This window comes from Rhinolophus hipposideros, assembly GCF_964194185.1.
Source record: "Rhinolophus hipposideros genome assembly, chromosome: 10".
NCBI lineage: Eukaryota > Metazoa > Chordata > Mammalia > Chiroptera > Rhinolophidae > Rhinolophus > Rhinolophus hipposideros.
In genome coordinates this window covers 9,927,857-9,940,450 of record NC_138056.1, presented here as the reverse complement: position 1 = coordinate 9,940,450, position 12,594 = coordinate 9,927,857, and the positions used below count along the sequence as shown (strand labels likewise).

The 12,594-nt window shown below is 38.4% G+C and overlaps 1 protein-coding gene across 1 annotated transcript; it reads left to right on the top strand.

Annotated features, from left to right (window-relative positions):
- Window positions 1-197: 197 nt before the first annotated feature.
- Window positions 198-5,892, top strand: MS4A2 (membrane spanning 4-domains A2; the record flags this gene model as incomplete). Its single annotated transcript, XM_081062783.1, has 7 exons — window positions 198-259; window positions 1,334-1,463; window positions 2,009-2,143; window positions 3,729-3,785; window positions 4,311-4,466; window positions 4,828-4,923; window positions 5,794-5,892. The coding sequence occupies 7 exons, from the start codon at window positions 198-200 to the stop codon at window positions 5,890-5,892; spliced, it is 735 nt and encodes a 244-aa protein (XP_080918909.1).
- Window positions 5,893-12,594: the final 6,702 nt, after the last annotated feature.

Below are 12,594 nucleotides of genomic sequence, written 5' to 3'. Positions count from 1 at the left end.
TCTTCATTATAACAACCCCAGCTGATTTTAATCAGCCGGTAAACTTATCTGTCTGACAAATGTCTTAAGTATGGAGATAGTCATCAAAGTCCTGAGCCAGGCCTCTTAACTGCCCACCCAGAGCATACCCTGGGAGGAAACCCACCAAGGCTTGTCAACAACATTCTTCATCACTGGATAACTCGCTTAATGGAAAAATGGACACAGAAAATAGAAGCAGAGCAGGTCTTGCTCTCCCATCCCCTCAAGAACCATCCAAGTAAGTACCAGCTATTTTTTTTTTCCTATTCGCAGTCACTTAGTGGGCCCTAGAGGGTCACAGAGCTGGGGAGATGTCAATTCTTGGACCCAGGCATGAACTCATCTGGTTTAATTAAAATACCCACTATAAGGGAGCTATTTGCTCTACTTCCCCAGTAGGTCTCTCTGGTTTATGGGGAGGAAGGGTTTTACTCAGCTTGTGAACTGGAAATAACTTAATTTTTCTAATGAAAGAGGCTCAGATTCTGAGTATGAGGTAGGGAGTTTGTACTATCTATAGAGATCTTTTGCCTTTCTGTCTGATGTGTGTTAAAGGACAGAAGCTATTAAAAATGACCTTGGGATTCTTCCTATTTAGTCTTTGTGAACCTCAAGCTGTGGGATCTTGCCCCACTGTTCAGAGGAGAAACGTTCTTGGCGTAAAGTCCTTGATAGAGGTGGATAATTTAGTTTTCATTTGAATACCAAAAATGAACACATGTTAAGATTTTCCTTTTAAAAGTTTTAGGAGAGGCTTAACACAGAGTTTTGGGAATCAATATCAGATTGAATATCATTGCAAAATGTTAAGTATATTCCAAATGTTTAGAAAGGGCAGCATTTCCAGTTAACCTCCTCTGAAGATGAAAATAGGAATAGAGATTCAAGTAACCTGTCAAAGCCATTCCTTTGTGCACGTGATATTGGGTGTGTCATTAAAAATATATTTTTAGATACATTTTTACATTAAAAGGACTGAGAGATGCATAGGTAAATGTGTTTGATTGTTTTTATTTTCACTCATGCGCTTAAATCAATGGGAAGGAACTTGGATTAATTCATGTGTCAATCCTGAATTAAGAATAAGACTTGGCATGGTTTTTGTCCCATTTTGTCTCCTCTAATCACTGATTAGATAGTGATCTTAGCCAGTTACTTGGACCCTCTGAGCCTCAATTTTTTATTCATTGCAATGAAAATTTTAATTATACGATTGTTTTGAAAAAATAAACTCCCCTTTCTGTGAGTTCAGAACATTGCACAGGAAGTTAGAGAATTTTCTCATGACTGAATTTCTGTTTAAACTTCACAGTGTATCTGAAATTGAACTTTCAGAAGCACCTTTCCATGATAGCGCCCTGTTGGAGAAGGCTGCCCCACCCCCACCCCCACCGCCTCAAACATGGCGGACATTTTTGAAGAGAGAGCTGGAATTCCTGGGGGTAAGTGGGTCTCCTCCAACCTCAATTAAAGTAAGGACTGGCTCTAGGAAAGAATACTTGGTTGCATCAATAGTTTTTGCACTTGGATTCATGAGGAGTAAAGAACCTGATAGAAGAGTTGACACTAACTGGACCCCACTGGGTAAAGAGAAGCATTTTCTCATGAAGACTAGGATAAAAATGGCAAATCAAGAATGGCAAGATATGCCAACCCTTGTCAATTGCTGGTGGGTTAATGTAGTATCTTGTTGTGAAAGATTTATAATTTTTATCTTCACTTGGATGGAAAGGACAATTATTGATGTCCGCCATGATTATTTAAGTAAACACACATGAGAAATGTATTGGTTATTCCTGCATTATGTCAGTCTGTATCAATTCTTAGAGTGGCCAGAGAATACTGGAAAATAATGCAATTTAATCCTTTCTCAGGACTGCCTAAGACACCAAGGCAGTTTGTCATGTTTGGCCTCAATTATGAGGAAATTAATGCAATCTTGGGAAAATATCTTTTTATTCCACAAAAGTTATGCATTTTTCTACAGGTAACACAAATTCTAATTGGTTTGATATGTCTTTGTTTTGGAACAATTGTCTACTTCGTGCTCAAGATTTCAGAATTTGAGAAAGACTTATTTTCATCATTTAAAGCAGGCTTCCCATTCTGGGGAGCGGTATTTGTGAGTATACATCTATAATTGTCTGTGAAATAATACTGTACATAGCTTTTCTCTAATTTATATCAGATCTAACCAACTGTTTATGTTCAGTATTCAGAATGTATACATATATAAAATTGTATTTATATTATATGTATTTGGACATACATATTTGTATAAAAATATATTTGCAGTTTATAAAATACTTTGAGTTAAACACATTAGCACATTTTTATCAGATGAGAAACCTGACATTATAAAAGCTAAATGAATTGCTCAAGGGACATTTAGCCAATATAAATAGAACCTAAACTTTCAGAATCCAATTCCAGAAAAAAATGTCCCTAACACTGTTCATCAATAACATTAGTTGAGTGAAGGGAGGAAAAAGAGCTTACCGACATGAGGAGAACAAGGTCAAAAGGCATTTAATGAACTTCTACCGTGCCCTAGAAACCTTTTCCAGGGACTCTCTCATTGCATCTCTTCTAATTATTATACTTTTAGAGACTAGATGACTGAATGAGATTACAAAGATATATAGCTTTATTGAGATATAATTGACATACACTAAATTGACATGCACATATTTAAGCTACGCAATTTGATAAATTTTGACATGTGAAAACATTACCACATCAATATAATAAACATATCAATCACCTCCAAAAGTTTCCTTATGCGCCTTGGTAGTTCCTCCTTCCCTCTATTCCGTCTTCCCACCTTCAAGCAATCACTGTTCTGCTTTCTGTCACTATAGATTAGTTCACCTTTTTTAGAGTTTTACGTAAATGGAGTTACACAACCTGTTCTCTCTACTGTCTGGCTTCCTTCACTCAGCATACTTATTTTCAATTAATCCATGTTAGTTTTTTGTATCTACACATCATTCACAGGATGTATTTTAACTCTAACAAATACCACATTGGTTTGGCACTCTGCTAAATACTTAGGACCAGAGCACTTGTTCAGAATTCTCCTTGAAACTTGTCAATTTTTAATTTGAAAATTTTCTGTCTTTTCATTCCCCAAACTTATTAGTGTCTCTCAATGCATCATACAGTCTAAATCTTTGAAATTGTTTTGAATTTATGCTATTGATTTCTGTTTTCACCATGTACATTTTCATAATTACTACATGTCTACATGATACATGTCAGACTCTAGAGATATGCATGCCACAAACACATGCTTCTTGCTCAAAGGAACTGACAGTCTAACACACAGGGTGCACATACAAATAATTACAGTGAGAGTAGTGTTAGAACCGAGTCATGCCCCACGTATTGTTGGACCTTGCTACCCAGGGCCTGTCAGGGTCAGCGTCACCTGGGGAGCATGGGAGAAATGAAGAATCTCAAGCCCCATCCAGGACCTAGTGAGTAAGAATCTGCGTTTTAGCAAGACCCTCACATAGTTCATATGTACATTTAATTTTGAGAAACATGCTGTAGGAAATAAGAATAAGAAAACAGTGAGCTCAAGGGGGACATGAAAGGATGCCTTTACAGAGTACCCACAACTTTACCTTATATTTGGAAGGGGAGGTGAAAGGGACATAGAGAAAAGCAGAGACTCACTGTGCTTCCCTCCCCCTTTTGGACAGTTTACGATTTCCGGAGTTTTGTCAATCATGTCTGAAAAGAAAGATGCAACATATCTGGTGAGTTGCAAGTCTTTGTTCACCTTTGAGAAGGTAAGAAAAGTCGAATCTAGGAATCTTGAAGGAGCCATGTCATTGTCTCTTATGTTATAAAATAAGGTGATATGTGATTTTTTCCCCAATCTATTTTGTGTTGAATATAACCATTAACATATAATCATTGAAATATCAATTGTGTCCTTTAAAAACAAGAAAGTGTAATTACCTTGGCACTTGTTTAAAAAATATTCTCACACTAGCCTTGTCCTTGTAAGTACAGACATATGATCAAATAAGTGATTTGTTTCCAAGTAAGGAGACTACGGAGGAGACAGGATGTGTGTCCATGTGGGTCTTCATGAGTGCAGTCCTAGCAAGAAGCTTGTAAATCCTTATTAAACGAGTACATTTTCAAGATTTCCCCTTTTTAATCTCTATTTTGAGTAAGTGCAGAGTGTGCTGGATACATCCAAGCCTGACACGCCAGGAGGTTAACTGAGTGCATGGGCAGTCACAGGACGGGGTCTAAGTGTTCTTTATCGTCAGATGCGAGGAAGCCTGGGAGCCAGCTTGGTCAGCAGCATCGCTGCGGGAACAGGAATCGTTATTCTGGTCACCAACCTAAAGAACAGCTTGGCACATATCCACTTTTGCCAGGAAGCTTATGAAGATGACTTCTGCTTAGCGGCTTGTTTTTCCACTGTATGTATTTCTTGTGGGAAAGCTAAGATTCTGGGTCCTAATCTAAGTAAGCAGCCCTCATTTCCTTTGCCATGAACACAGTCCTGTTTTGCAATCTCTGTCACATGATGTGGTCTTCTGTGGGTTCATGCACGGAGTGCTGGCTGCCTCTCCCCACACCCCAGCCCAATTCTGCAAAATAGGAGTCATCTGCCTTGAGTAACCATCTCCTGGTTTTCCTGTGCATGTGTCACTTTATAGAGACTGATCCCAGGGGTTGGGGAGGGTGATGAAAATAGGAGCTGCTGTAAGGGGACGCACCTTGGGGCCACTTACCTTGGGACGCTACTTGTCTTTTTGGTTGTTCTTTGTTGTTCAACAGGAAATTGTGGCGATGATTCTGTTTCTCACTATTCTGGGGTTTGGCGTCGCTGTGTTACTCATACTCTACAGAGTTGGAGAATTACTCAAAGGAAAGGTAGGCAGAGGCCTGATACTAAATCCTGAATGACAGGCTAAAGAGTTTGAGCTTAATTGCTGAAACACATGGCCTAGATTTCCTGGAACGTTTTATCCAGAAAATGATTTCACCAAGTTTCAGTGTTTTGGTTTTCAATTCTCATGTTTCAAACCACATTCCACTCATAAGTAGCACACATATCATAGGATGTCCCTGGGACAGAGGGTCAGGAAAATAGGACCTTCAACATTTCATGAAATGCAGATACTTTGAAATGTGTCGAGCATGACAGATGAGTGTGCAGGTAGCATGTGATGGGACCACTCAGATACCTGGCCTTATTTTCTCTCCCAGAACAGCTCCCTTATATTTGTTCCTGTTCTCTTTTTTCTTGGCTTTCACCTTCCCACTTGCTCGGAAGCCTCAATTTTCTTTCCTCCCTAATTCACAAGTAGCACCTGCATTTCTACTTGCCTTACCCCTCCGTTGCACCTTTGACATCCGGAAAAGAATTGCCAGTAGCTGATGCACATATGCTTACTCACATCTTCCAGATGAAACACATTCTCCGTCTGTTCACTTGCCTGAAGCATTCGAGTCTGGCTGCCTGTTTGGATCAGTTTCCTCCAAAGACCAATGGGACAGCAGATATACCAAAGTTCAGAAACATCCACCAACTTGTCATTGACTGGCATGAGTTCTTTTGGTCCCGCTTAGCCAGCCAGTCTGGCTTGGTTTGTAGGAGGTGGAGGGGATAATTAGAGCATAATGCGAGAGCGTGTGAGATTCCGAGAGACAAAAGGAGATGATGACCTGTGTCTCTTGAACAAGTCTTCTAGTGGTAGAAAATTCTTGGTGATTGATGTTGAATACTTTCTCCCTTACCAGATTCCAGAAGATGGTCTTTATGAAGAATTAAACATATATTCACCGATTTACAGTGAGTTGGAAGAGACAGGGGAGACAGCTTCTCCCACTGATTCATAAGCATCATGTGTTCAGAACATTCTCATTCATAGCAAATGGTCTAGTAAGCCAAGATATTTGTTGAAGGACCTACTGGTAATATCTCAGTTCTCTCTATGATTTGCCCATTTTACACTGTGACGCATTCTCCAGATGGCAGTACTCTGTTCCTGTTTTTCTGTAGACCTAAATTCTCCCCCCACCCCAATTTGTACATACGATAAACTCCTGTTTCCCTTGTTTTCTATTGGTATTTCACACCCATCGCTTCTGGGCAATCAACATGTAGTAAGCATTTACTGTGTGCCTATAACTGTGCAAATAGGAAAAACAAGAGGAAGGCTGGTTGAGAGTTGAGTTAAACTTTAGCAGTTTGGTTTTCAACCCTTTTTAGAGTTCGCAAAAACTACAGATGTGCATGATATATGTCCCCCTATTAGACTGTAAGCATCGTGAGGGCAAAATCCACTTAGCAAACATATCCTGAGAAACAATTAAGAGTTTGAAGTTTCCCACGCTCATCTCTTTCACATTATGTATCCCAGTATTTCACACATAGTTGGTGTTCAGAGTGTATTTACGAAGTGGATGGGTATAGATTTAGGGGGGATATCCCACCAGGTTAGGCCAGTAGTAGAACGGAAAAGGAGACAGAAATGATTCTGAAGTGAATTTGGAAGCGACAAGGAGACCAAATTTGTAGCTGTTGAGTTAGGAGGATAGTCAGATGGAGTTTTGAATAGACATTCTGCCACCACGTATTAGATATTTTGGTGGATCCATATCAGATTAGTAATGATGCTTCCTGCTTATGTTTGATTTTATTATATGAAGAAAACAACATGGTGTGTTAGAAGGGTCACTGGTCTTATAAATGCAGGGAGTCTGTGTTGGAATCCCAGGCCTATTCCTTATTATTTGAGTGAGTTGTGGCTAATCACTTAACCATTTATTTAATCTGGGTTACCTCATCTGTAAAATTAAAATACTAGGAATAACTTACTTGCCAGCACTAAAGGTGTGTTGTGCAAAAACTCACACACACGCTGCTCTAAAAGAGAAAAATATTATAAATGATTTAATTCATATATATGTAGATATATATGTATATGCAATCTCCAAATCTTAGTAATTTCCAATGATACAAAATCTAAGTCCATTTTGTACTTAACCTCAAAAGCCCCACTCTCTAATCCACTTGAACTTTCTCTTTGTTATGCTTTGTGCTTGATTACCTTACATCAGCACCCTGGCTTGAAATGTTCAGTCCCTTCTTCTGTGCTTTCTTGTTTCTTCTTTCTTTAATGCCTATTTTAAATCTCACCTCATTCTTTGAGATTTTCTAGTCAAGATTGCTCCTCTCTCGAGATGATGAATTTTTCAAACACACACACACACACACACACACACACACTCTTACACTATATATAATTTTCTAAATGCAAATATTTTACGGTCCCTCAGTGATCACACATTTTTTTGTGAATCTCATATGCAGAATCTCATAAAAATCTGTATATTGCCTAAATCATCAGCACATTCACTGACACAACATTGTTCAATAATGTTTGCAGATGGATGAATGGGCAATGGGGAGTTTAAGTTACTCAGTATCTGGTAAAAAGGAAACCATAAGTGGAAAGATTATTTAAGGTGGAATTTGAAATTAAAAAAAAAGAATAAATTAATGAAGACCTGAGCTAAAATGAAGTCATGGGAATGGAGAGAAATAGTCATATTTAAAACACAGAGAGAAAGACTAATTGGTCTTCTCGTTAATAAGCTGAATTAAAGGATAAACTTAGACAAGCAGTTGGTTGATTAACATTTTAAATAGTTGAGTTTAAGACCAATGGAGAGCACCTGGAAATGTTGAAAGAAAAGATGGGAATTCAGAAATATTAATTGATAAGGGAGGAGTCCAGAAAGACCTAAATCCGCTTTAGATTATCAATTTTAGGAGACCAAAGAGAAATGCAACTGGAGCGAGTATAATGGCATCCTCTGTAGAGTTCTGGTACAGATGAAATGTGGTGACAGATTTAGTGTCATTATAAGAGAGCTCATTATTAAGTGAAGCAGATTAACAGTCCAAGAGAATTATACTGAGATAAAAACGAAGCCAAGTTAACCTTCGCATGTCTATAATCAGAGGGAACATAGAAGGAAAAAAAATCCAGGGTAAAAGATACAAGACTTATTCAGAAAAGTACATTGTGAAAGAGTAGACAGCAGGTAGCCTGAAGTAGAGAGCAATTAGACAAAGAGGGAAAAATAACCCTCAGAGACAGGATCTGCAGGCTTGGGCAAGAGAAAAGTCTGTAGTGATAAATCAACTCCAGGTAAGGTGCGGAGATAGGCCATAGAAAATAGCAATGGTGAATGAATGGAAAAGGTGCAGAGAAATTAAAAATGGTTATGGTGATGAGTAAATGAATAAAACATTTGCAGAGGCACTTAGAGAGAGAGAGAATGGGATATATGTGACGTGAGAAATGCGAGTAGACTGTGAATAGAAAGCAGTGAAGAAAAATAAGCAAAATGATTTTGCTGCTGTTGGTGTTTTTATTATTAAGAGAAGGAAAAAGGAGTTCAACTCTCTAGGCTTTCAGTCCTGTGGAGGGACTGAAAAATTAGTTTTGGATGTTAGTCACAATTCATTAATAAAATAATTAATTACATTTTATGTATTCAGGAGGCCAAAATTAAAAAGTGATAAGCAGATGTTAATTTCCCCAGACTATAAAAATGATCACGTAACCATACAGCAAATGATTAAGTGACTTGGTATGCCTATCTAATCTCAGCATCTCAGGCAGTCTATTTTCATTTTTCTGAAATAAAATTTTGTTTCTCAAAATTTGACAGCAGGATGAAAATATACCCTTTCACTGTGTAGCTTGCTAAGCTGTATCTCCATTTATGAGTATCCATAAGTCTTAATAACATCACTTCCATGGCGGATGTACTCACATCCAAACACTAAAGCCTGGTCTGCCAGGACCTCTAGAAATGGATCCAGTCTATCGTTACAATTGTGTAATAGTTTAAAACACTCTTTCATTCATTCAATTCATTTTTTTCCCCAAAGAGCCCACTTTCATCAGGCCCCAGTTTAATTCTTTGATTACCTGTCTTGGAGGGAAAACAAACTTGACATCTAGCCCAAATGAGAAAGATTCCTAGTGGCCATAGCAGCAAAGTAGCAGTTTGGATAAGTGACATTCACAGTTGTATGAAAAACCCTCTTAATTCAGCTGTTCTCAAAAAGTTGGGTGGGTGTACTGCAATTAAAGCAAAATTTTAAAAGTAAGTTTCTCTCCATTTATATTGTAACCACATTGTGGACTGTATATTTTCTATGTACACAACACAATTTTTGTATCAAGACCATTCTGATAGTCGTTCTGCCCCTGCCTGTCTTTTATCACATGCCTATTTCAGGCATGCACTGAACACACAACTGGCATGCTCTTCACACATTCCTTGTTCCAAATTATCTTTCTAAGAATTTCAACTTAAAGCTCATCTTCTCCAAGAAGACTGCCTAACGCACACCTTTTCATCCAGCCTTGAGCCTTGCTTTATAACCACTTTACCTCACAATGTAGTATATTATCATTTATTGTTAGTCTACTTGTGATCGCCTTGATGTATCTTCTATCACTGTATTTGTACAATAAATTGGAATCATTAAGCTTGATTTCTTGTGTGTGTGTGTGTGCGCGCGCGCGCGAGAGAGAGAGAGAGAGAGAGAGAGAGAGAGAGAGAGAGAGAGAGAGAGACTGATCAAGAATAATAGAATGAAAGCATCAATTCAATGATACAAAGAACCAAGAACCATTTCTGGAGTCCTCCATTTTATTAGTGCTTTATCAAATGGCACATCTATAAATAACCCCACAGAGAGAAAAACAGGTGTAAGGACAATAGCCAGCCATCTTTTGTCGATAAATGGTGGGATGAAGCTAAAAGGACACTAGACTATGAGTCACATTTTACAAGTTGGTCCTGACTCTAATTTATTCACTATGTGAACTTGGCACAGTCTTTTCCCTTCGTGGATCTCAGGTTTTCCATCTGAAAATGAGCAGTTTAGAACAAAAGATTCCCACCTGATCTTTCTGTTTACACATTCCGTGCTTGTGGGAATCACAATTACTAAGTTGTGGTTGGGATAGCAACAGAAATCAGAGCTATTTAATGTGTCATCAGCAAGACATCTGGGATGATAACATTCATTCTAAAGTCCCCTGACAAAAGCCAATCAAATATTTCTTTCTGAAAATTGTCTTAGAAATAAAATTTCCCACATAATTCCCGTCCTATGAGGTATGGCTCTACTTACAAGAAACAATGATAAACTAAGGTACCATATTCATAATTTCAGCTTGATTTAGAGTGTTGAGATAAATTTATATGTACAGAGTGTGAGAGTCCATTGGTAGTCACCATCTGTATTTCCCTCCAATGGAAAACCTCTGCTTACTCTACAGACAGAGGACATTTATGTCTCCCAAATAGCCTCTATCTGGGACTGTCTGCATAGGGTTTTGTTGAACAACATGGAGGGGCAAGGACTGTTTAGAATGTGGACTTTGGAATATAATATACTCATAAGCAAATTGTAGTAGCTACATTAGATACTAGCTCTATTACCTTGGGTAATGTCTTAAATTTTATCTTAGTTTATTTCCCATGTCTTTTAAATGGATATATTTAATTTAACTGCTTTAAATACATATATATGTTCAAAGACCATGTAGCAAAGTGCATAGAATGGTGTATGGGACATACTTTTGCATTCATAAATATTGATGCCTAATCCTGAACCTGAAATTAGGAAAAGAGACCTCTTCCAACTTTTCAGAAGCTTTTGACAAAATTCACCTCTCCCTTGTTATTTTGGTTGGAGAAAGTGGATATGGGACCCAGGAAGAGGCCAGGGAAGGTCATTCCTAGTAGCTTTCACATAGAATACTTCCAGGTAAATGAAAATGCAACCATACACACACACACACACACACACACACACACACACACACACACACACATATTTTTTAATTTTTATTGGGGAACAGTGTGCTTCTCCAGGGCCCATCAGCTCCAAGTCACTGTCCTTCAATCTAGTTGTGGAGGGCGCAGCTCAGCTCCGAGTCCAGTTGCTGTTTTTAGATGCAGGGGATGCAGCCCACCATCCCGTATGGGAATTAAAGTGGCAGCCTTGTTGTTGAGAGCTCACACTCTAACCAACTGAGCCACCCGGCTGCCCCTCTGGTAGCTCAGTGGCAGCTTGTTGTCTTTAATATAGTTGTGGAGGGTGCAGCTCACTGGCCCATGTGGGAATCGAACTGGCAACCCTGTTGCTCCGAGCTTGCGCTCTAACCAACTGAGCCATCTGGCAGCCCTGCAACAAGTATATATTACAAGATGATGATACGTTAGTTCTAAAAAGGCAGAGAAGTAGATGGAGAGAGGCTATAGGGAAAATGGTATCAGATGAGCTTTGGGAAACCTCTAAAAACATAACTCTTCTATTTCAACAATGAGGAATACTTTAACACATAACATCAGCCTATTAGAAATGAACTGTTAGGAAAACACAGTGCAAGAGCCTTACTCTGTAACAAACAAAAGGAAAAGAAAAATAATCAGGGCAATCCTTGGCTCTAATATTAAGCTAGGCCAAAAAGGTGCTGCAGTAGAATGGCTCATTTCCTGTTCTCAACTTCCGGGGCCCAGATATTTTTGTGCTTCTGCAAGGCCTTGCTCATGGGGATAGATTTTGTCTGCTCAGAGGCAGTTACTCTATGTGGGAAAGTTAGGAATAGTTTTTTACATGGTATAGTTTTCAGTGACTTTTTTTTTAAGAGACAAGCATCCTAGGATAGACCACTATGTCTCCAGCCACATCTTTTGTCACTTTAAAATAAATAATTATTTTATTTAATGCGCTTCTATGGATATGGCAATAGACCAGAATAAAGACTGATCCTCTGTTAGATTCCAGACATTTTGCTAGAACACAGAACAAAAGTTGTGAATAAGCTATGAATCTTACCCTCCAAAGTTCGTGTTCAAATAGGCAGACAGAAAGATTCACTTGGGTAAATAGAAGATGCTATTAGAACACAGAGGAAGAGTATCTCTAGCATGGGAAGGTATCATGGGAAATCAACAATTAAATAAACAAAGTTGAACTGGAATTTTAAGTCGTATGAAAGAGTAAAAAAGAAAATAAAGCTAAAATTAATTCAAGTTCCATTATGTCTTTAGCCTCCTGCTGAAAATCTAACTTTTCTTCCTTCATTTTAATCCATAAAACAAACTCTTAAGGTAAGCAATCTCTCTCTCTCTCTCTCTTTTAAACTGTAAGCTTCTTTACATAACAAAAATAAAACCAATTTGCTCAAGATAGCTTAGCCAATGGATTACAGAGTTAAATGCAGGCCAGCTTGGCTTTAGCATCTGTGTTTTTTCCACTTGGCTCTACTACCTCTCTTAGTCATGGGAAGTGTGTAATAAATGACCTCTATTTTCCAAGTGATTGTTTATTTGTTCCTGATATAGAAACACGGAGTGTTAAGAGTGACAACAGCATTATGGTAGCCTAAGACATCCCTCCTTTTTGTCTCCCATTTTAAACAATTAATTCTGCATCCATCCATGAACAAAAGTACCTCTGTGTTGGCTGTGGGATTCAGCACCATACATCCAGGGACC